This window comes from Artibeus jamaicensis, unplaced genomic scaffold, assembly GCF_021234435.1.
Source record: "Artibeus jamaicensis isolate MK-2021 breed Jamaican fruit bat unplaced genomic scaffold, CSHL_Jam_final contig_384, whole genome shotgun sequence".
Taxonomy (NCBI): Eukaryota; Metazoa; Chordata; class Mammalia; order Chiroptera; family Phyllostomidae; genus Artibeus; species Artibeus jamaicensis.
In genome coordinates this window covers 19,367,188-19,392,559 of record NW_026521810.1, presented here as the reverse complement: position 1 = coordinate 19,392,559, position 25,372 = coordinate 19,367,188, and the positions used below count along the sequence as shown (strand labels likewise).

The 25,372-nt window shown below is 42.1% G+C and overlaps 1 protein-coding gene across 4 annotated transcripts in view; it reads left to right on the top strand.

The window, feature by feature from the left end:
* CTNNA2 (catenin alpha 2) overlaps nucleotides 1-25,372 on the top strand; it is a 1,098,262-nt gene that overhangs the window by 328,338 nt on the left and 744,552 nt on the right. For all 4 annotated transcript variants that reach the window (XM_053664696.1, XM_053664695.1, XM_053664693.1 and 1 more), the window contains exons 5-6: nucleotides 12,618-12,737; nucleotides 16,017-16,283. In XM_053664696.1, the coding sequence (XP_053520671.1) occupies nucleotides 12,618-12,737; nucleotides 16,017-16,283 (387 nt within the window). The remainder of the gene's footprint in view (nucleotides 1-12,617; nucleotides 12,738-16,016; nucleotides 16,284-25,372) is intronic.

Here is a 25,372-nt window from a genome sequence, read left to right as displayed (position 1 = left end):
GTAGAATTTACCAAAATTTGCTTTCTGTGGTGGCAGTGTTGACCATGTGTAGTACACATGGGCTGAACGAAAGGCATTTCAGTGCTTAACGGGTCACTTGGTCACTCACCCATGGGTCACTCACCCATGTGGCATACCTCCAAATTGCTCCAACATGAAAATTATATTCAATAATATATTTGAAGAGCTATAGAAGACTCGCTTGAATTGTTTTCTTTCAAAACACAGAGTTTGGATTTCCCTCTTACTTCCTGGAGTTCGAAACTGCATTCATTAAGGCTGCAGAGGCTGAGGCTGAGCCTGAGCCACCTGCCTCAGCCCTGTCTTGAAATTGGGAGCAGTGCCAGTGCATTGGTCATGGAGACTTGGCCAGGTTCTGGACAGCTGGCCAGACGCCCACCTGTGCCCATCCTAATATGGATCACATGTTAAATATATTCTGTTACCTTCTCCGGCCTTGATTTTACTTAGATATATGGATTTTGAGCCTCTCTTAGTCTGACAATAAGAAGGAGCCCATCACACCTCCCATGGCTGGAATTAATCTGGTCACACCATGCATGACATCTGTCACTCCCGGGTTGGGCCGTGACACTATGTACTTACTGTGCATTTTATGTGCCTTGCTTGTCGAGTGCCCTTGGTTCCTATTAACTTTTTTGTTTCCTAATGAAAGTGGAGCTTTGCTCTGTTTACAAAGTTTACTGGACAGGGGGCCAAGGCAACATTCCCAGTCCTTGACAGCTGGGCCTCTCTCTGTTTTCCCAGCTGTGGACTGGTATCTAGTTGCAATCAAGATGGCTCAACCAGTTGAACTAAGACGCACTTCAGTGTTTACGAACATTGTCTCTATTGCATGCCCTCAGTGGATCTTATCCCTAGACAGCTGGTACCAGCCCTGGACTTAACTCAGGTCTGAGATGATGGGATGTGCACCGCACACTTTCCTTTTTGGGGAGCCAACCTATTGCCAGCTTCATTCCCCTAGTTCTGGCCGTTCCTGACATACTACTTTCTCTATTACCTACCATTTCTTTATCAGTGGAGTGAACAATGAGGGGCAGGTGAGCTGGGAAGTGAATAATCATGAGAGCCTGTTCTTCCCTCACTTGCCATCTCAGGTTTGTTTGGTAATTTCCAAAGACATTTCCAAAACCACAAGTGTTTTCTCTCAAAAAATCTTGGGCTGGATATCTTACCTGAGTTCACCCTGATAAAACAGCCAAGACATTTGAGTTATGTATAAACTGTGTACCATTATGAAAAACCTCAGATTTCAGCATCTCCAACTTGAGTTCCACATTCATAAATCACACATTACTTTAAGATTTTTATTACAGGTGCCTGAGAAGCAGAGAGACACATAGCAGGATTTGCTTGGGAGTTTTTCTCAGAATGTTCTCAGAGAATAGTTCCTCAAGGGCCAGGGAGGGGTCTTACAAATAGGATGAAGTGAGCAGTATGAGAAGAGTCTTTGCCTTTTTCAGAAGACATTGAGAGGAACTAAACGTTATGATTGACCACTTGGCCACTGGACTGAGACTAACCTAGGTTTAATCTTGGTTTGATGCCCATTTGCCTGCTAGCCATGTTGTAACACACCATATGACCTCCTTACATCTCTGATGCCCCCTCTGTCCATATGACCTAACGACAGTACAGCTCTCAGAGTCGTGCAAGGTTCTAACACAGAAATTCCTATGAAATGTGTGTCACAGAGTGAGGCACAGAGTAAGTGTTGGGTGAAGGGCGGCTATGTTGCCGCTGTAAAATCCCTAGCACCTCTTGCAGACTGCAGTGAGGGCTGGCCCTCCCCCAGCCCCACCTGTGCTGGGTATGTATCCTTTAAGCAACAAATAACTTTGTTTTTAACTCCGTCCAAGAAAAAGTTTTTCTTTCCCTCCCTTTCTCTTACTTAGTCTTCAGAGGCAACAGTTTAAGATCTTTCCCCAGATGGGCAATCTTCTTTACCAGGGAAAGAATCGGACTGAGGCCAAGAAGTTGATTTGCATCCGTGTGTCACTCTCCTTTCTGCTGTGGGAGGCCCTGTTAAGCCATTCCTGGGGAGTAGGGACAGGCTAACATACTCCCTGAACTGCCCGCATGTGGAGAGTGCTCACGGAGTCTGGGCCTGGGAGGTGATGTAAGGGGTAAGGGGCCAGTCCCTGCCTAGAATCTTGCCTTTCCACTCACCTGTTTGGACCAGTGCTGTTGGGTGATGGTATCGCTGCAGCCTGTCATCCCATGGAGTCAATTGTATTCTTTTTCCCAACACAGCAGATTAAAGGAAGTTAGAAAGGGAGGGGCGGGATTTAGCACGAACCCATAGAAAGGTCAACTCAGCAACATTAAGAAATCTTGTCCGACTCTCAGTGGTGAAATTAGAAATGACTGTACCAGTCTACATTCCCCGCCAGCAGTGAATGAGGATTCCCTTTTCTCAGCAGTCTGTGCAGTACTTGTTACTTTCCTTGTTGGCAATAGCCATCCTGAAAGGTGTGAGGTGGTTTCTCATTGCTTTTCGATTGCTACTGCAGTAGCTATTAAGGAAATGCAACTAGGTAATCAGTATCATCCCAATAAATTCAATAAATTCAACAAACGATTATAGATTACATAACACATGCTTTTTGTTTAATCTTGTACTTTTTCCTGTTACCATTTAGTTCCTTTATATCCCCCTCCCCCTCGGCAGTCAGCACCGTGTTGTCCATGTCCCTCAGTCCTTTATTCTATTTGTCCAGTCCCTTCGCCTCCTTACCCCCCGCCCCACTAGCTGTCATCTGCTCTCCGTCTACGAGTCTCTGTTTTTTCTGTTAGTTGAGTTTGTTCATTAGATTTCACATATGAATCAAATCATATGGTATTTGTCTTTCTCTGACTGCCTTACTTCGCTTAGCATAGAGTTCTCCAGGTCCATCCATGCTGTTGCAAAAGGTTCAATTTTCTTCTTTTTTACAGCTGAGCAGAATTCCATAGTGTAGATGTCCCATAGTTGTTTTATCCACTCATCTACTGATGGACACTTGGGCTGCTTCCATATGTTGGCAATTGTTAATAACACTGCATTGAACATAGAGGTGCTTATGTCCTTTTGAATTAGTGTTTTGGGTTCCTTCAGATATATTCCCAGAAATGTGATCACTGGAGGAAAAGGCAGATCCATTTATTTTTTGAGGTATTTCCACATTGCTTTCCACAGTGGCTGCACCAGTCTGCATTCCCACCAACAGAGCAAAAGTGTTCCCCTTTCTCCACATCCTCACCAGCACTTGTTGTTTGTTGATTCAGAATGGCTGTCATCAACGCATTTGTTTTACGTGGAGTGCAGCCTCTGTAGTGAAGAGCGGTGGTAGAATGTTGCTATCTTGTGGGGCTAGCGAGGAATTACAGTTTCTGCTGCTATTACTGAATTACTTAGGCTGCGGTCCCTGGCACACTTCTAGTTCAGGTCCATCAGGGTTTCCTATTATGGGGCTTTCCCCCTGCTCCCACAAAAGACACTGTGTTAACAATTCATTTTAAATAAACAAGGTATATAATTCTTCTTAGCAGCATTTTTGTTCTTTTCCATAGAAGCACATCCTCTCATAATACCAAACAAGTGTTGTCTCCTAGCATCTATTTATTTGTTTTTTAACTCAGGATGAGGAAAATATCTTTCATTTTTAATAGAGCAGGTCAGAATTATCATCTACAACCTTTTCAAGTCTTTTTCAAAATTAAAAAAACAGTTTCTTCATTACACAGCTGATCAGACATGGATGAAAGAAGAGAGTGCCAGGTGCTTTTTGATAGAAGCTCCAGTAACACCCAGGAGCCAGTGCTGTAGCTTCCTGTACGGTGACTGCTGAGTGGCTATTTACCCTTTAAGCATTACACATAATATTTTATTTTTTTGTCATTTAGGCCACATGCCAAATTTTTTTATTGCTCTTCTTTATAGATATTGACTTTTTCTCATTTCTAAGTGACTTACAGGAATGTAGAGGGAATTTCCTTCTTATCAGAAACATATTCATGTTTCTCCATCAAAAATTCACTAAGCAGATGACGAATAGTCAGGTTAGTCTCCAAAATACCCACCTTCATTCTCTGCCCTGAAACCAGGTAATTGTTGGCAAGCTCAGCAGTCCCGAGCAAATATCGTTCACCATCTAAAAATGAGGGAAGAGTTGGGAGCTCTGAAGAGTTGGCAGGTTCTCTGCATTCTGTTACTGGAAACGTCAGTTTCTGGAGTTGCTAACGACTTCATCTCTTCATGTAACATATAGATATGCTAGTCGTCCATGTTATGCTGTTTGTTCTACCCCGCTTGTATTTGCGTGTGCTCTAATGTGGAATCCCATTTTAAGCATGTTATATTTAGGGTTCACATGACTGCGTATGCTTTTTGCTACTGTACCTGTTTCAAATCCCAAAGACTAGTGATGGAACAGCGCGTGACATAGTTCAAAGCTTAATTATCACCAAAATGGGAATTTGATGTTCCCAAGCAAAGCTAAAGCACTCATTTGCACATCAGACGTCTTTAAACATCCCTGAATGATAATTGCGTTCATTGTCGAAGTCGCCCTTGCCAAACACCTGGCGTGTCCTGCAATCACTGACATTGTGTGTTAGGTTGACACGTGGCACTTCAGACTTTAAAGGATTCTGCGTGATAATCAGTGATGAAGAGGGATATTTATTTCTCTAGCTTCTGAATTAATGTAATCAGATTATATTGTCGATTTTTAGCATTGGTGGTAGCATTGCACATAAACACATCTAGACATATGTGTGTCAGAGAAAATAATCACCTTTTTTTTTTCTGTCCTCAGGCAAGGTCCTAGCATAACAATGTCCTTGATTATCTGAGAATTTCTGTCTAGAGAGTGGGTTAGAAATACAGAAAACAGCAACACCTTTGTCAGGAAAGGCAGGTTTTTTTAGTGGCTAATAAGAGCTAAATCTATTCCTGTCATCCCATTGTTTGGGGGCATTAATGACACAGGGTGACTTTAATATTTCTTGTGCTTTTTGTGACATTAGCATCAAATAATCTTGTGCGTCCTCAGTAATGTACTATTCCTTGATGGTCTCCCATTTAGTCTTACAGCTCTAATGTGGCTCTTGTATTTGAATAATAGCAAAAAATTGGTATTAAATATCCTTGTCTCTGATCATAAAGGTAGAAATTACTAGCTGCGGTCTTAGTATATTTTTTCTCTGTGAACACTCATGCAGCTGAGTTGTTCAGAATTTATTTACGTGTTCAGTTACCCTTTCAAGAAATACTTATTGGATGCCTACTATAACTTAATCTGGTCTTTTAAAAAGGGAATATATTAGTTTACCAAACTAAAAGTCAATAGGCAATATCTTCAGGAAAGGCTTGATCAAGGCGCAGAATATGATAAGGATTAGATTTCTATGTCCTTTTCTTCAGTGAGGCACTCTTCTCTGTTGGCTCTTTTCTCGTAGTCTCAAGGTAGCTGCTAACTATTCTCAGCCTTACATGCTCCTGGATTAAAGATAGCAAGAAAGAGGACATTCTCTTCCTTAATAGCTCACATAAAAATTCTACAATGTTGCTACTTCTCTTGGCTTTGGAGTCAGATATATATCTCTGAGTTAATTGTATAGAGGAGGAATGGGATGTCCTGATTTCTTCATTTTCTCAGCACTTTTCCTTTTCCTCACCACCCCCAAGCCAAAAATGAGACCAGTTCAACCAACATGTATTGTTGGTCAACTGAGGGTCATCTGGGGAAGGGGGATATGGCTGGGAGTGGGAAGTCTCAAGACTGGGTCTTACTGAACTGAAGGAGACTTGCCTTTTCTTTTCCCTACTGTTTGGACCAGATTGAACAGGCTAGGGGCACAGGCCCAAGCTGATGCTGGGGGCCAAAGGTTGAGGGTGATTGGAAAGAAGTTGGCCCCATCAAAAGAGTGGGGGGATTTACCATTCTGTCCAATAGCGAGAAACTACACAGTACCTTGAGCAGGGAAAGTTAACTCTAGTAGCTGATTAGAGTAACAAGGGACTGGCTGGTAACAAGAGGACTCTAAGGAATATAGGAATGGCAGCTGGGAGGATTAACCTCTATCCATAGGACTGAGCTGGGGCCCTCTGGGGAGGGCCTTCACCCCTCCTCCCAGCCAGGGCTGAAATCCAGATGTCCTGAGTTCACTGGATGACAGAGAAGTCACTGAGCTGCCACACAAGTGCATGAAACTTGCTGGAAATATGTCCCTCAGGGTGTCGAGGAAAACTCATGGAGAGGAGTTGCCCTGAAGGTGTCCCACTGTCACCCAGGGCCATGCTGAGGGCAGCTGCTGGCCACCTGCTATTCCACATGCTGACCACCGCCCCCCGCAGCAGACCCTGCTGAGGGAGCACACGGAAACCAGAACACCGAACTCTGTCCTCCTTTGTTGCCGGTCCAGCACTCTCTGCTGACAAAGCTTGACATCAAACCAGAGGGGAAAGAAATGCTATTTAAAGGGCCCGGCCAGCTCTGGGCAGATGGCGCAGCTGTTTGGATTATCGTCCCGCACAGCAGAAGGGCGCATGTGGGAGGCAGCTGATCTATGCTTCTCTCTCACGTCGAAGTTTCTCTTTCTCTGTGTGTCTCTCCCTCCCTCTCTCTCTAAAATCAATGAAAAAAATATACACTTGGGGGAGCATAAAAAACAAATAAATAAATCAAGTCATGTTTCTGCAGAGCAGGCAGGAGTTATGAATTTGCATTTGATAACTTGCCTGGAGAAAGGGCGTTTTACTGCTCAAAAATGTGGTGCTCTTGCCCACAGGGGTGTCCAGTCCATGGCCTGTGGGCCACACGCAGCCCAGGATGGTTATCATGTGACCCAACACAAAATCATAAATTTACTTAAAACCTTTTTTGTGTTCATCATTTTTTCTTAGTGTCTGTGTGTTTAACGTGTGGCCCAAGACAACTCTTCTTCTTTCAGTGTGGCCCAGAGATGCCAAAAGGTTGGACCCCCCTGCTGGAAGGAAGATGGATTCAGGTCAGGCAAAATATTTTAACTGCAGAAATCTTCACAAACCAAGGGAAGAACAAAGGCAGGGGAGCCAGAGAGGAGAGTACAGTGTTCACAGTGACATAATCGATTCTGTGTTGTCGGAGCATAAAGTCAGAGGAGAAGAGGCAGTAACACAGTTGGACAGAGATACAGATTGTACAGTGTCTTGGGTAATGTAACGGTTTGGAGTCTATGTATGAATGATGGGGAACCATTGAGTATTAGTAGCATTCTAAGTATTAGAATTAACTTTGTGATTTAGATGAGTATTTTTGACAACAATGTGGAGAAGGAATTAGAAGAGGAGAAAGCCCAAGCAAGGAGACAGTAAAAAGAGAATTGAAATTATTCAAACCCGTGAATGGAGGCAAAGCTGGGCGAAGGTGGTGGCAGTGTGTATAGTGAAGAGGGTCTGTGTTAGAGCTCCTGAAAAGGCAGGATGACTGGAACCTGCACTGACCAGGCGGGGCGGGGCTCTTGAGGAGGAGTGCTCGTATCAGCCAGTCAGTGCAGTCCAAGGCCAGACCCTATCAGCTCGATAAACTCATTCTTTCTGCGAAACTGAGGCAGCCGAGGAGTGAAAGGTGAACTCTGGAGCCAGGGGTCTGGGTTCAAAGGCAGGCTTCCGCACTCCCTTGCAGTAAGACCTCTCAGGCAGGATGTGTCACGGCTCTGACCTCAGTTTCTTCTCTGTAAAATAGAAAATTTTAAAAAGGACCAAATTAGATGTATATACATTATGCAGAACAATGTCTGATACATATTAAGTACTCGGCGACACAGGGGTAGTGTCATTTTTCTTGCACAAGCTGAAAATAACTTTGGAAATATATCAAGCTCTATTCTCATTGTACCTCATAAAACATGGCACTTAATGAATAAATGACACTAGCACCTCATCATTCTTGCTTGCCGATGAAATCATTTGTTTTGCACCTGTCAACAAGGAAATAAAATGTAATCAAGAAAGTCAGTTTCTCTTTAGGAGGCAAAAGGATAAAACATGATAATGCCAGACACCCATGGTCAAACCAGGATGCATGGCTAAACAAGTAGTTAAATGTCCAATCTAATATTCATTGATTCACATGGACAACTCCTATTTCCAAAACATTACTTAGTTTAGCTACAAACCTAGATCCTACCTAACAAGGGAGTTGCATATAACTTGCTTAATAGTTTCACCAATGTCACTTGAAATTCAGTCTCCTGGGTGTCAGTTGCAGGACCCTGGAATGAGGTCAGTCTTTCCAAACAGAAACGATTATCTTGCCCTGGCCGGAGTGGCTTAGTTGGTTGGTCCCAGAAACCAAAAGGTTTTGGGTTTGATTCCTGGTCAGGGAGCATACAAAAGGCAACCTACCAATGCTTCTCTCTCACATCGATATTTTCTCTGCTTCTCTTTCTCCCTCCCTTCCCCGCTCTCTTACATGAGAAAGTGATGATCACAACGAGAGGTACCTAAAGCACTGCTGTGTGCAATGATGTCGACAGCAGCACTAGCCCACACTGTCTAGGTGGGGAGGGTCAGACCTCTCAGTCAGTACCACTGCCATCCCCACATGCCTGCCCAGCCCCTTGTGAGTGTCTAATGAATAAATTAATTCTCAGACTGCTTTTTTATATCAAAGTGAATGAGAGCAATTTAAATTGGGAAAATTAGAGGTCGATTTAAGGAGTCTGTCTCAAACCGTCTGACACAACTATAGACTAAATAAGAGTGGCAGGCAGGCTTACTTTAGGAGCAGAGGTAAGGGTGGGCGTTGAACAAGCTCTGAGAAGACCCAGACTGTACAAGATGAAGTGACATGCCCTGAAATGAGTGAATATCTATGCGCACTAATTAGGGAGGAAATTCTAATATTTTTTCTAGAAGTTTTAGTCTTTTCAGCTGTACCTATGCACAGGTTCCTAATACTCAGGACAGGAAAACCTGGCTGAACAAAGGTTCTCACTTTGGTATGAGCCCGGCCTGGCTGTGAGAGGGGAGCTGCTGTCTGTGGTCAGTCCACTATCAGGAGGGTGATGGAAGGAGGAAGGCTATGTCAGCCTCTTGAAGGGCTCCCGTCATCAGTTTATTGGGTACACTTTCCCAGTCCGGGGGCCGGGCCTCCCAGGCCTCCCCTTACCACGACTCCTTCCCCATCAGCCCTGCCTTCCTCCTCGGGGCCACCTCAGGACCCCGCTGCCTGTTTCCTGGCCGCAGTGCCCCCCCACTTCATCCGTGTCCCCTGCCATCTGTAAACATTCCGAGAGTGAGATGAAACCTTTCCTCTTCAAAATCACTTAGGAAGAAGTTTCTCCTTAGGCGGACACTGTGCGGCAGAATTTAAACAGCGGGGGCAGTGTCTCTGTTCAAGGAGTTTTTACTGCAGGCCAGGCACTCAGCTAAATATTTGCTACTTTATGTTTCTTTTTTCTTTTTTTAAAAAAGTATAGAATATTCCTGTTTTACTTGGAGAATGGGTACAGGGTCTTTGGCTATCATTTCTACTTGTGTAACATTTATTTCTCTATTCATGTTTTCTATTTCTTTTTGTACCAATATTGACATTTTATGTATTTCAGAATTTATCAGTATCATAGAGGTTTCCAACTGATTAGTGTAGAAGGATTCATTCAATTCCAACTTTATGTACTTTATTGTTTAAATTGGCTTTTGTAGATAACATGGTGTCAAATCTCTTTAAAAGTCCAACCTGAGAGTTACCGTTTTCTAATTAGAGTGTTTTGCCCATTTCTATTTGGTTTCTATTTGGATGTAGTTGGCCATATTATTTCGTATTTTTCATTTACTTACCTTCTTTTCATCATTTCTTATCTCTCCTGTAAGTCTTACAACAACCTCTTATAGTGTGTAGACACTGTCTTCATTTTGTTAAGGAAGACAGTGAGGGTCAGAGAGATTGAGTCGCTTCCCTGGGTCACCGAACTGACCAGTGACAGAGCTGGGACTCAAACGCAGACCGACATCGCACTTACTGACTTGTGTCCATCACTTTGGGTCCCAGGCCGGCGTATAAAGCTCTTCTCTGTGTTTGTCTGGCATTTGGGAGTCAGTTTCCTTTCCCCGGACACCCAGAAAGGAAAAAAGAGGGAGAGAGATCATCAGCTGTATTCAAAAATAAAAACTTGATTTTACATTGATTTTGATGTCTCACAAGTGCCTGGTGACTGTCCTTCTCCATTTTGTCTCTTTCTTGACCATGTCCCCTCGGCATTCTGCCTCTCCCCTCTCTCTCTCTCTGCTTCGTCTGTGGCCGTCTGGTAACAGTGTGTGTGCCCCCAGTCCGGACTCTGGTCCCATTTCCTCCCTTCTGGGTGCCTTGGATGGAATCTGAGTCACTATTCTGTGCGAGGACTTTCCACATCCTTTTCCTATCATTCTAGACTAAAACTCCTAGTATGATTAAGTCCTCTTTCTCACAGACAGACCCCATCACTGGTGTTTCTTGTCAAAAGAACTTCACTGAATTAGCAACAAAACCAAACCGAAATCTGGATTCCTCAGAGAAAAACCACTGAGAAAATGAGTTATGTGTAGCACAACAAAATAAATACTCCAAAGTGGTCCGATTAACAAGGGGCGAGAAGCCTGTTTTATAGACATATATTAAAAAACAAATCTGAGATTTAGCCCTGTCTTAGACAATTATTTTCCCTTTCCCTGGAACCAGTTTTTGTGTCCTGAGGACAGATTTACAACTCAACAGTAGGAACAAATGGAGTCCCCAGGCTGCACCTTCCAGGCTGCTGTTGACAGCCACAGAAATGGTTATAAACCTATTAGAAAGCAGGACCTCACCAGCCTGTCGTCTTAAAATTTCAGGTAGGACATTCTCACTGAACCCTAAAAATGCTTTCAGTGGGCCATTCTATACTAGGAAGTGAAATTTGGTTTCAGTCCCTAAGTAATATCCTAATACACAAAAGTCCCTTTTTAAATTATGTATCTTTCTTTTCCTTGAGTATTTTTAAAGCTTCGATAGGAATTGGAAGAGGCTAACATTGAGGAGTTAAATCATCATTTTATATTTTTACAACTAGGAAGGAAAAAAGATGCAGAATTTCCATAGAAGGTGAGAATGGAAACAGTTTTGTGTGGAGTCTAGATTACTACCATTCTAAGAATCTTCCCTTACTACATACAACTCTTTTCTTAATCAAATGAGCCAGCCTATTTAGGATATTGAAGGGCATCATTTTCGTGGAGTGAAAGTTTTACTGATGATATCCATTATCACTGGTTTGTACACACCCTTCCCTTTCTCCACTCAGCGAAACTTGGTAAGGAAGTCTGGTTAGACATCACTGCAACTGTGCTAAGCCTCAACAAAGCTGTATCTCTGTGGGTCAGAGCTATGTCAATTTATGGCTTTCCAGCCATGCTAGTGGTCCTTTGTACTCGGGCATTGTCAAACGATGAATTGTCTATATGTTACCCTTTGATTTGGTCCAACTTACAGGAGCCGATGAGGATGTTCTCTGCGTTTCTCATGACCCTGTTAGGGCTCCGTCCTCTCTTTTTCTGCCCCCTCTCTCAGAAGCCCGTGCTGGCTGCATCCTGCCTGCCAGGCTGATTTCCTAAAGAACTTCTGATTTTGGAAACATGTATCTGTCTCATGCCTTATTCACTTGGAATTGTACCTTTGGCTGTTTCTGCTGAAACATTTCTTGGCTATTTCTACAAAGATGCTCTCCTGCTGACAAGGATGTAGTTTATCAGTTCACCATAATATCTCAAATTTTATAAGTCCACAGGTATTAAAACCCTAAAGGGACACCAGTTGTGGAGACCTTCACACTACATTAAAGTTAAGGTCACTCTGGAGGGGGGGGAAACTTTAGTTCCTCCCAAATCCTCAACTCATGTACAAAGGAATTTTTAGTGAAATTCATGACTCAAGTCCAAGGCCACATTGGAACATCTATCTGATGGCCGTTCGCAGGAATTTGGAAGCAGAGCAGGTCACTAGAGGGGCATTGCCTGCTGCCTTCTGCTCACCTCAGTTGATGCCACTCTGAGTGGCAACAAAATCTCAAAATCACTTGCTTCTCTCGGCTCAGGGTGTCCTCTTTCTGTTGGACAGCAAGGCATAACTTCAGTTTAAAATATTCCCAGATTTAGAGACGTCGCCAAAATAAACGGTTGCAGAGTTGAGTGGTCTCAGTCTTCCAGCAGCCTAGGAGTTTCTGCAGGTTTGTTTGCAAATGACTTCCTCTTCTGGAGATGTCTAGAAATAGCTTTAGAATTCCATATTTTTAAAAAATATATTTCCTTTATGTTTCTTCTAAAAATCAGAATTGTGTTTTTCTTATCCAGTTATAACGCAAATGCAAACTATAGTATTCTGTACGCTCCAAGAGTTCAGCAATTATTATCTCTTATTCTTACAAAATATTCTGTAATCCTTGAACAGATATTTAGTCTGATTATCAGTGCTTGCTAGAGGAACTTTTCCCCCTATTATTTAAATGTTAATGCACATTAGTTTCCTTTTTTACAAACTACCATTTCTAACAATTTTAGTGATAATTAAATACTATTTAGTTATAAAAGTTGGTTTTTGTGTTTATCACTTCAGGTGGAAGAGGCCCTAGAAGCTGTCAAAAATGCTACAAACGAACAAGACCTTGCAAACCGCTTTAAAGAATTTGGGAAGGAGATGGTGAAACTTAACTATGTAGCAGCAAGAAGACAACAGGTGGGAAAGATTTTGGAAATGCTGGGGAGCAAATGTGAGTTTCAGTCACCTTATAGCGTTGATGGCCTGAACAGTGGATCCCCTGGCTATCAAATTAGCAAATGCCCTCAGAATCTGTGACCACAAAGGCTGCCTCCCGCTTGGGGGCTCTGATACCCTCTGGCCCCTGGTTACCTAGGAGAGGTCTCATGCTACCTGCTTCACTGGCAGGAACCCCCTTGCCAGCCCCGCCACACTCTTTCCATTCATTCTGGGAAATTCTTCCGAGTCAGATAAAAAATGCGGAACTGTGGTGTGATGCTGTGGCCACTCTGGGCACTGCCCTTGGCCTTCACTCTTGTTTCCTAGCCCTGTGGACTCCACCATGCGTATGCACACCCAGGATGTGCAGGGTGTGGAGTAAACTTTTATGACTGAGAGGAAGAAAGCATGAAGGACATTAAAGGCAGGTAGAAGGGTCAGTGAAGCGGGAGGAGCACAGGTGCCAATGAGTCATTTTGATGAAGGGGGCTGGCCTGGGATTTTCCTTCTCTGCCTCCCCTTTGTCCAGCGACAGCACCCTCAGTTTTAGCCGGCTCTAGGTATATTCATTAGGTACCCATAGAGCTTTCTTCCCCCAAATGTGTTCTTCTTTTTCCTAGGGGAAAAAGAAAACATTTGCACATGTGGACTTCTTAGTTAAAATCATTTTCATTCATCCTCTTAACTGCTCCCAGAATCATTCAACATTTTGGGCAATTCCTAGCGATTTTTTCCTAAGATTTTTGTGATGACCCAGGAAGCTCTAGTTAATAAACCTTTGTCCAGTGTTCCTTCTGTGCCAGGCTGCTGTAATAGTGCTAGAACAAACTTGACTAAGATCTAGCTCCTGCCCCTGAAGAGGTTACAGTGCTCGTGCAATGAGCGCACGCAGGTGATTTAGTTTCGGTGCTGATTTTCAGGTACTTCAAGATTTCTCGTTCAAGTGGAATCTTGTGTGGTAGCCCCAAATGTAACGTGGGCGGGAGTGAAGTTAATTAGAAGCACAGGTGTGAGACCCAAAACCAAAACGTCACTGGCTTTTTAAACAACCGAAAAAGAATATATTGAATCTTGATCTCAGTGGCTCAGGGAAGGAAACTAGGAACCAGGGCATTCGGGGCCTTGCAGAGTGTTTCTGTTTAATTGTGAGTGGATAATATTTGAACAGTTCAAGGTTCGGTATCGTGTCTCAGATTCACAGTTTTTTAAATCCTCACCTGGGGATATGTATATTGATTTTAGAGTTAGAGGAAGGGAGGGGGGAGGGAGGAGGGAGAGGGGGAGGGAGGAGAGGGAGACAGGAAGAGGCAGAAACCTCCGTGGGAGCGGGAGTAATAGCAACTGTTGCCTCCCAAACCTGTCCCCACTGGGACTCTGACCGGCAGCCCAGGTGTGTTCCCTGGCCCGACTGGGAATGCAACCAGCAAACTTCTGGTGTGTGTCCAGGAGGGCGCTCCAAGCACCCTGCCAGGGCCAGATTTACACTTTAGTATTATTCTGTACGTTACAAAAAAGGGAGTGGTGTGGAAGGGGAGAAACTAGTCGTGGTTTGAGAGGTGGCTAAAGTCATCCAGGTAAGTGTTGGTGGTGGTTTCAGTTAGGGTGGTAGCAGTGGGAATGGAGGAAATGATGGGAGTGGAAGTTTATTTTGCAAATGGCACCCTTAGGACCTGCTGTCAAATTGGACGTGTGAGGTTGGGGAGTGACAGCAACCACTTCACTTCTGAGCTTGTGGTCTGAGCAAATGAGTAGATTGTGATGAATTTGCAGAGATCAGGAAGACTGGAAAGGGACCAGTTAGAGTTAGAAATAAAGATTTCATATTTAGATACATTGATTTTTGAGAACTTTATCTATGTAGAAATGCGAATAGGAGGCAGATTTGGGGTGGAGATTGAAACATGACTCATCAGTAATTTTCCATTCATTTTTTATAATTCAACATTTAGATTGTTTTCACTTCTTTTATGTGATTAAAGAATGTTTCCTCAAGTATCCTTCTAGAAATAATAAGCAATTTCTACTTGTCATCTCTCCCATATTCAGAATTTGTTTTAGTGTAGATACTCAGTAATGAATAGGGAGCGTGGACCAGGTGTTCTGGAGGTTAATAATGGCCCCTCCTGACCGGCTGGAGGAACCTCCTTCCCTCACCACTCAGCTGACTGCCTAGTATAGAGAATGTACTCACATGTTTGTTGCCTGTTTACCCGGGGCTAACAAATAACCCCGATTTAGAATTTGTGTAGGCTGGCATAAATCTGTTATTTAAGCAGAGAATAGGTGATTCAGTTCTTACCTATTGTCAGTTTATCTTAACAGACCTCGATATCAAACTTGAGCTTGTCTTGGAATTATTGTGACCCACCAAAGAGAAGGTGCAATGCATTGTGCCAGGTCCTCCCTCTGTCGTGTGCCAAATGAGAAAAGTGTAGGGAAGACCCAGGCAATGACATTTGAAGCTGGGAAAACATTTTCCCAGAGATACATGCTGGCAACCCTGTAAAGCTGAAAATAAAGTGACTCCTCAGTAGTAGTATTTTGCTATCCCAAACCAGGAAAGCAAATCATCTTTCATCTACTGCATTTTATTCCTGAAGCCCAATGATTGAGCTGCCATTGAAGGTGGTTTTAAAAAAAATAAGCCCTATTCTAAAAATGGTACAGAAGTGACAGTCACGCACTGAGCAAAAATCAGAGTTTGATTTCCCTTGTTTATAATTGTAATAAAGTTTGGGTTTTCCAGCTGCTGATAACTAACTCTGATCCATGAGAGCCACTTACCTGGTTGGTGACTCAATTTCTGTGTCCTCTCAGCAACACATATGACATGCCTTGCATGGGCCACAGACTGTGCTGATGACTGAAGAGCCACTGTACAAGGCAGACAGGGCTCCCTGATCTGTAAGGACATGGAGTATAGGAGGTACCTAGTATAGTAAGCATAATGAAGTGTGAGTGTTAAAGATAGGAGAGAAGCACACAGAAAGGGGTGCAGCTTAGAGGGCTGGCAGGAGAGTGGGCTCTAAAAGGATGGGTCCCCTCAGGTGGAAGGCTAGGGTGGCAGAGGGATGCTCAGATATTTCACATAGAAAGAACACCGCATGCGAAGTACTGACAGCTAGAGAAAAGGGGAGGGGGAGTAGTTGGTTTCTAAAATCCAGTGTGGTTCCCAGCCTGTGTGGCTGTAAGTTCTGTTACAAACGCTTCTATGGAAAGTGTCATGGATGTGACAGGTTTCGTGTTTTGCTCACGCAGGAGCTGAAGGACCCTCACTGTCGGGACGAGATGGCTGCGGCCCGAGGAGCGCTGAAGAAGAATGCCACGATGCTGTACACGGCTTCCCAAGCCTTCCTCCGCCACCCGGATGTTGCCGCCACAAGAGCCAATCGAGATTACGTGTTCAAACAAGTCCAGGAGGCCATTGCTGGTATCTCCAATGCTGCTCAAGCTACCTCGCCCACTGACGAAGCCAAAGGCCACACAGGCATTGGCGAGCTGGCTGCTGCTCTGAATGAGTTTGACGTAAGCATCCTAGTGACACGCACCCAGGGCCACACACTTCCATCGGAAAAAAATACACTGGGGATGCAGGGCCCCCATCTCAGTATAAACATTGATGGACGCCCCTTGGAGGCTTTTGGTAGTGTGATAAACCACATAAGAGCTTCTGATGTTAAATAAACACCCCCAAGGCAGAAAGCTTTTCTGAAAGAAAGGGTGTACTGCCAGCCAGAAAAGGGACCAGGTCCTGGGAGACACAGCCTAAATAACCAGCAGCAGGGATGAAGGGAGAAATCTGTGTGTCCACCATCCTTGGGCTGACGGGACTCTTTCATACAATGAGTTTGGGGAAGAGACTCATTGTATAAGTTTCGATGTAAACCGTTTTGAAAGAATTTACATTGGCCACAGTTAAAGAGAGCAGGGGAAAGTGAAATGGGACTAGATCTGGAACAGGTGGCTTGTCCGTAAGGAAGAAGTGTCCATTCTCTTTTGGAATGGTTGTGGGCAATAGTCCAGAAAGTTCACGCATAAGCAGAATGCAGTGGAGTCTGGTGGTTGGCTATTCCTTTTTAGATAAAAGCTGAAATAGCTGTCTGGAAGTTAATTAAAATTTTCAACCTACATCCAGGAATATGAGCTGTCTTTTGTTGGCTTCTGGCCACTGACTCCATTAACTAACTCCTTGTCTCTTTTTCCCCACCCTTCCACTTGCTGTAACTTAATTTAAGACATCTCAGAATTTTTCTCTTATCACTGCTATTAGGGATTTGACATATTGGCAGAACCTAGTTTACTTATCTTTCAAGGAACTATAAAGGGACTATAAAGAGCTGCTGATCCCATGCAAGTATTACAGAAACCTTGGACACTATCAACTTTCCTACCTCATGGGCTGTTTTAGAGATAGTTCATCATTTGGATGATGGGCTTTATTATGAAAGGGACAAATGGCGTGGGCAGCTTAGGTGTAGATTGCATTTCTGTTGTACCTGAGTGAAGAACTACCCTCAACCTTTTCCTTTTAAATCAGTGGCAAAACAAACTCTGTTGCTCTCTGATCCCAAGCCTCTTTGGGTAGCAGCACCTCGGCTATTTCCACGAATGACCCACATTCTGCACCTGCTGTTTCTGGAGGTTGCTGCTTGGAGTATTCAAGGTATTAAAGTGAGGGACAGGGATTCACGTCATCAGCACCCCAGTATGACAGCCCTTGCCATCCCCACTCAGGACACAGGCTCACCTGTGAGAAGTTGGAATTCAGCTGAGTTTATCCTCAGATCACGTGGATTGTGAGAGTTACAAAGACTTAAAAATAATCCATATCTGCTTTCAAAGGTTATATTTTCCTGCAGGGGAGATGGGGGAGGTAGAATGTGCTAAACACCCTTTGAGTGATAAAACACGATGTTACAGGAACTCATAGGAATAAAAGAGGGTCCCTACCAGCCATGCAAAAAGATGACGAACTTGCTTTCGGATGTGTGGACAGGACTTTTTGGCAGGGCGTGACTGGCTGGATGCTAGAAACGAGTGTTAGGAGCAAATGCTTGTTAAAGATGGATGGTATAATGTAGGAATGTTTATAATACTTCACGTTCAAATAACTCTGTAGTCCAGGGTATCTCCTCTTTCCCTTGTTTTTTAGTTAGTAAAAATACAGGGTCCAGCAGAAGTAATGCCTGCGTGAGTGTGGTTGGTAGGGTAATAATGTGGGTGTCATAATTTACAGTTCTAATCTGAACGTTTCGCCTATAATGTCATATGGTGTGCTTGAGTGTGATATTGTTACATTACAGAATTACATGCTCATAATTTGGTAATGAAAGATTTGATAATAAAGGGGGGCGTTATTTGTGCCAGACCCCGTGTATACACAGACACACACACACACACGTTCATATATTATTCTCTAAAGTTTTTATAGGGATTAATTATTATAATTTAAAACATTTACCACAGAAGTTGGGCCTTAATGAATAATTATATTCACAAAGGCTGGAGACAACTGAAAATTTGTTGAAATTAATAAAATAATTCGTATGTTTAAAAATAAACAGAAGTCACTAGATTTCCATGATATAAAAAGAATAATGGGAAAAGAAATTTTGTTCACAAAGTATCTGATAAAATAATTTTTGGCTTTATTTCACTAATTTAATTGTCTGTTACATGTTATAAATAATCCCGGTGTAAGTATATAAGTAACGATCCTAAGAAAGAAAATTACATTGTTTTACTGAAGAGCAGCTTATGTTTTTGGTAAACGGTGTCATGGTCACAGGCAGGAAACTTGCCCCCGTCAGTACTTGTCATGTTCAGACAGCCCCGGGAAAAATTTTAGGGGAGTTCTTTTGAAACTTGACCGTAGTGATAAATTTGTTTGTCTCTTTTTTGCTCTTTCCTGGAATAAGAATGGATGAGCCTATATTTAAGGAAGTGAAAATAAGTGGGCCATGCCTTCAGATATGAAAGCATTATAATACTACAGCAATTTTAAAATTGTGCACCAGAACAACAGCGACAAAAAATCCTCATCTGTTAAACAGAATAGAAAATTGCCATCTCCATTACAAAATGATTTTATGAAATAGTGCTTTTAAACATGAACAATAGGTAGATCAGCGATATTTTGCTAAACTTGAATATTTTTAATCATAGTTTAAAGAATGAAACCTAGGGGAACCACGGCCAGGCAGTAGCAGTAGGGCAGGGAGCTCTCTGGTCTGGTCACAGACCCTTCAGCTGCTGCCACCTTCTGCCCAAGAGCGAGAACTCCAGCTCTCCATTTTTTAATCTAGACCATTTCTAGTCAAAGGAGCTTTTACTGAAAGTGAATTTAACAATCGAGGCCTCACTGAGAGTAGTAAAAGTGGCTTTGGATTCATAAAACTTAAAGGCTGTGGGGAAAACCATTTAGTTATGTATGTCAAGATATGTTAATTTTCCATTGTTTTACTATAGCGATATTTTCTCATGATGCCCAGTCAAGGCCTTAGGGCCTTAACAAATGAATATATCAACTGAAGATGTTTTTTTATAACACATGCTATATAACTAATTCCCTAATTACATTTTATTTACTTCATGTTATTACATATATTAAACCAAGTCATTTTTATTACTTATTATATTAAGTATATTATGTTACCTAAGTAGTTATATACGCTATCAGCTTAGTATATTAAACAAGTGACATGTTATTTGAAATGTAGACTGGTTCTTAATCTACATATATTGCATAAGGCATTATCTAATTTTAGAATTTTATTTCTCAGAGCTTGACAAAAATCAATTTGTGGAGCTGTCTAAATTGGCAGGTTATAGATAATAATTTCATTTGTTGTGATACCCTAAAAATTCTTATATAGTAAATGCAATTTCTGTGCTTTCTCAAAAGTAGTAATGCTAGTAAAGTATTACTAAATATTACAGCATATGAGGTAATTGATCAGATGTAGATGTTCTATCATTTCTGACACCAGTAAACCTAGCAGTCCTTAGTGATATTTTAAATTCTTTTACTAAAAATGCTGTTCCATGTCTCTTTATGTTGTAACCGAATTATACATTTCCATCCTACACTTGCATAATGAATAATTTGGTATTTTTTACTTCCCAGGCACATGGACTTGAAATTGATTTAGAATTCACAGGCATCTGCCTTGAATTCCAAATGCTATTCTCAGCTTTTAAACAAATTGATAGCACATCAAGCCGGAAGCTTCACAGAAACTTCCTGTGGCTTACTCTTCTGGCAATGCCCCTTCCTGAGGCTGGCTTTGGTAGCTTGCCAGTGTAATGGTGGTTTTTAAAAGTAAAGTGTTTTTAAGGACCTGAAGTGAAAGGAACCATGGAAGTACAAAACAATGTATAACATGCTCTAATGGTGAATTTGAAGAGGTCTTAATAGCCCTCAGTATGTCAAATCCAATTTTATGGTAGGTAGGATGCAGAGGGGACCGAGAGATTGATAGTTGATTAAGAATAAGGTAAAAACTGGTATTTTTATTCATTTGTCTAAATTACAGGATTGATTTCTAATGGGTAGTTATGATCATAGCTTGGTCTTGATGACCTATTTTGTGGTACTACCCTTCTGCCTATGTGAGTAACTAATGTGGCGAGTTATGAAGCAAAACAATGAAGAAGGACCGCAGTATTTCAACAACTTGAAACTGACAGTAGCATCTCTTAAGATATAACAGCAAAAAGTAAGGTAATTGCTAGTCAATGGAAAAATCACTCTATCATAACATGTGGCAGTTAATTTTATCTAGTGAAACTATCTACTAAAGAATACTGAAAAGTATTTTTTAACAAATCTAATGATTGCTCAAAATTAAATATATTATAATGTCAATTTTGATTGCAAGAAAACTTTCAAGAGTGAGAGGAAAATTAGATTACTCCTACAGAATTCCTTTTTTGAAGCTTCTTTTGTAGAAGATAATGTTGGAGAAATGGAAGTTAATACCATTCATGATTCAGTCTTTATAATCGGTAGCTATTTTCTTTTTAGAGTTATTGTCTTTTTTTAAATCAGATGATAAATGCTACCTAAAGTTCTCTAATTCCCTACTTGTGACCTTGCTTCCTTTACTCCCAATTTGCTCTAGGAATTTGCTTGATTCATAATTTTATTTTTCTTGTACATTTAGTTCCATCCACTCAGGCTACAGAAAATGTATTTCTCTTATACAGCCTAAAAATAAAATAAAGTGTTAGGGTTAGGCTACCATATTTACCTAGTCTCATATTTTACTTTTTTTTAACAGAGTTCTTTAAGAAGTAGATTCTAACCCTTGCTTCCGTGTCTTGGCTGCCAACTAGCTCTCACCTGTGTCAGCCTTGCCCTCTAACCCTCCTCTGTCCCTCCTCTGTGACACTGTGTCTGAGAGTCTCTAGGGACACCTTCCTTATGAAGTCTGCGTGCTTCTGTCTTCTAGTTCTTAGCTGCTTCAACTTTGGAAGGAGGGGCATTTATAATAGTATTACCCAGACTTCTTGCAAGATTTAAATATCTGTGCTTGAGAAGTAGGACAGTCTGGTCTCAGCCACCTCGCGCTGAAATGTCACCATGACATACCAACTCTGTATAAGTTGTCCTTCCAATTTTATCTACTTTTTCATACCCACCTCATCTTCTTAGATTTTCTTTCTGTTTTCTTCTCTTTAAATATGTTTTCCTTTCCTGGTCTAATTATAATTCTCCTACTGACCTAGTGTTCAGTGGATGGAAATACTGGAATGTTGAGCACAAGGAAAGATGAGGCATCAGCAGTGACAGGCCTATGGGGAGAGCCAGGATCTCCACCTGACAAGATTAGGGGGCCCAGGCTGACTGCATCGATGAGAGACGTGTCCTATGAGAAGTACCTCCGTGCTCCAGCGGTCACTGTCCAGAGGTTATGCCAACCTTATGCCCTTCTCAGGGGTACACAGATATTCCAGGGGGGTAAGAAGCAAGAATTTGGGTTTCAGAAGTCATTTCACAGCAGGACGCAGCCCTCTGTGGGGACATGGAGAAGAGCTTTCTGGATACCTGAGAGTAGGGTTTGGGGCCCAGGGCTGCAGTGCAGCTCCAGTGGAGGAGGAGTGAGTGCTCTGTAGGTAACCCAGATGCGTGGCCTCAGAGGTCAACGCTGAAGGAGTAGGTGAGTTTGTCTGTGGTCCCCCTGCTCCAAATATCACTCTCATATTTTCTGAATAGTGAGTTAACACTCTTTCATTGCTACTAGACACAGATTGGTGCTCCTGTGGAAGTTCTGGTCCTTTAAGATGCCGCAAATCTGAGTTCCAGCCAGCTGAGTGATGTTTGCAGGGTTTTACTGACTCATGCATGATCTCTGCATCAGGAAAGCAGGAGTGCCTCCTTGGCCATGCAGATTTTCACAGGGTACCTTGTTCAGCCCCTTCCCAGGTCTAATCTTCTTTTCTGTTGTGGAAAATCAACATAGTTATTTATCAGAGAAGCCTATCCCAGCCCTCATCTCCTTTTTTGACATTCTATAAAGTCATTTTGACTGCAGATATCTGGGAACACCCGTATTAGGACATGAAGACTAGAAGTTTCTTACATGTAGAATCGGGGTGAGTAGAAGAGAGGAGAGTGCCCTATCAAATCACTGTAAACATACTGGTGAAAAATTTGCAAAGTGTAGCTAGTGTACTAAAGAATTAGCAAGCAGGAGGCCAAATGCACAAAAAGGAAGGCCGGTAAGGACCATTTAGCCTCTGGTAAGCAATTTCAAATTCCTAATTGAGGTACTAAAAACATAGAGCAGAACAAACTCAGCAATTTTCTTCCTATCGTAATGCATTGTCAAAGGCTTAACATCGGTACGGTTATTATGACTATTTTTCTTTAATACTCTAATTAGTAATTCTTAATAATGGTGTCTTCTGTATTCCTATGAAGTAATTTCTACTTAATGGCCATTGGACACTGTAGAGAGCCCAGGTCTTGGACCGGGTATCAGGATCTTATTCCAAGCTCTGCAAATAACTGAAGATGTGTGACCTTGCGTTACTGAGATGATATCACTAGGTCTTGCACTAAGGATCAGCCACAGGAAGGCTAAGATCTTTCACTGAGAGCTTACAGTGTGCTGAGTGAAATATAAGAATGAAGGTGTGCAAGATATAAAGGAGAATTGCTCAGTAAACAGCTTGCACACATGCTGTGATATGCACTTACATATATAGCGTGAACTCACCTACTCTGTGTGTGTCAGTGAGATGAGGTGAGGAAGGGTGAAGTCATAGAAATGTTCTGCAGGAGGTGGTGCGTGAGTAGCAATTAGCATGATGAAGTGTGAATGACAGTGTTTCTCAGGGGGAAAGAGTATCATTGCCTGTAGAAGACTAATGGTAAGGAGTGCGTAAATTACTCAGCCCAGGGACGGAGCCCAGGGGTGGAGCCCCCGGGATGAGAAGAACTCAGGCTCCGTGGGTGAGGTGGGGGCAGATCCCGGAGAGCCTTGTAGGACCTGCAAGGGCTGAGCTTCAAGAGCACTGGAAGTTGCTAGTGATCTAAGTGGGGAAATCTATGGTCAGATTTCTGTTTTAAAAGATCCCTCTGTTTATTTTATTCTTTAGATTTCACATGTAAATGAAATCATATGGCATTTGTATTTCTTTCCTTGATTAAGTTTACTTAGCATAATACACTTTGTGTCCATCCATTATATTACAAATGGTTAAGTTCATTCTCTATTATGGCCAAGTAATATCCCACGAACAAAATAAACTCTTAGACTGGTGGTTGCCAGAGGGGAGGGGTTTTTGGGGGTGGGAGGTTGGGTGGAAAAAGGTGAATAGATTAAGAACTATAAGTTGGTAGTCACAAAATAGTCATGGGAATATAAAAGTACAGCATGGAAAAGATAGTCAATAATGCTGTAATACTGGTATATGGTGTCAGGTGAGTACTTTAAATATCAGGGGGATCACTTTGTAAAGCACGTGATTATCAAACCATCAGGCTATACATCTGAAGCTAATGTAAAACACTATTAAATGTCAACTGCAATTGAAAAATAAAGTAAAGAGTCCCTCTGGCTGCGGGGTGGAAAATAAACTTCCAAGGGGCAAAGCCACAGGGTAGCACGAATGACTAGGGGGAGAAGTATGAATGTCTGACAGCTGTTGTTGGACTGGGAGTGGGAAGAAGCGGAAGGACCTGGACCGTATGGGGGAGCAACACCCTGGGCCTGGAGAACTGACTTTTCATTTTCATGTATCAGAAGAGTTCATTTTTTACCATAACTTTGTGTTAATAATTCCCATTATGAAATATTAGCGGTTTCAGTGCTTGATGAGAGTTTTTTTTCCACAATAGAACTTTCTTGCAGAGAAGTTTTCTTTTTTTTCTGGTTTTTAGTTCACTTATATACCGACCAGTGTGATTAAATGCCTAGTGAGTTATGCAGATACATATTTTAAACATTCTTAATCCAAATTCTACAACATCTAGCATTTTCTAATCTAGTTAAAGATATTCATGTTTAATTGATCTCATAACAGTGTGTGTTTTGTATTGTCATTGTTCTTCTTCGGGGAGGAAAAACCTATTAGACACATTTTTTTAATGGAGACAGATTTTCCAATCTGGTAGCACATAGTATCAGTAACTGGGGTTAGTAGGATCAGCAGTTCTCTGTTCGTCACCAGATCTCCCTTTACTGCATTAATGCACTGCCTTCTGAATCTATATGCTTTTTTCCATTCTGGCAAATTAAAACAAACGGAAATTACCTTTGAATCCTTTCTAACTAGGAACAAGCAGTGGTGTTCTTTGTCGTAGAGTGACATCTGGTGGCCAAACGGAACATTAAGAAATACTCCACCTGGTGGTTACCTGTAAACAGAGCACAGACTAAGTACACGCTGTGAGCCCCAACGCAGGGAATGCGAATGTGGGCACGGTGTAGTCTGCCCTCAGAGAACTTTCAGTTTGCTTATGGCACCCTTTTATATGCTAATGTTATGCGATGACAGCCACTTAATCCTGTTGAGAAATTTTTATAGCCCTGGGAAGGTGGTACAGAGGGATGCAGATGCAGGTGAGTTTTGTGGGAAGAGAAGCAGAGGCAGGGGGAGAGTACAGGGAGGTCTGCTGACCGAGGGTAGGACCAGGTTAGCCAGCATCTGGAACCGCGGAGACCTCCCTCCTTCCCAGGCGGGGCTACATCGCATCCAGGTCCAGTTTAGTATCGTTATTTCTTGTCCAGAAATGTGATTCTGGGGCATTGACACCTTCTGTATCTTCTTGCTTCCAAATAGCCTTAGCTTTGTAAGATGTTATAAACCTAGGAGTATTTTCTAATAGTATTGTGTACCTTTCTATCATACTTTTAAAAAAGTAATTACTCCGAGGAAACATCCTAGCACCATTTACTATTCTCTTCTGCATTTCAGTCAATAACTGTGGAGCTACAAACATTATTAAGCAAATAGCAGACTGAGATTTGAAGTATTGTCTTTCACAATTGCAATTAAATTCTCATTTGCTTGCCTCCTTGTTGTCTTTAATCAAAAGTAGGACATTTTCATCTTGTTTTATTTTTTCACAAGGGAAAAAGTAAGAATCTGTATTATTTCTAATG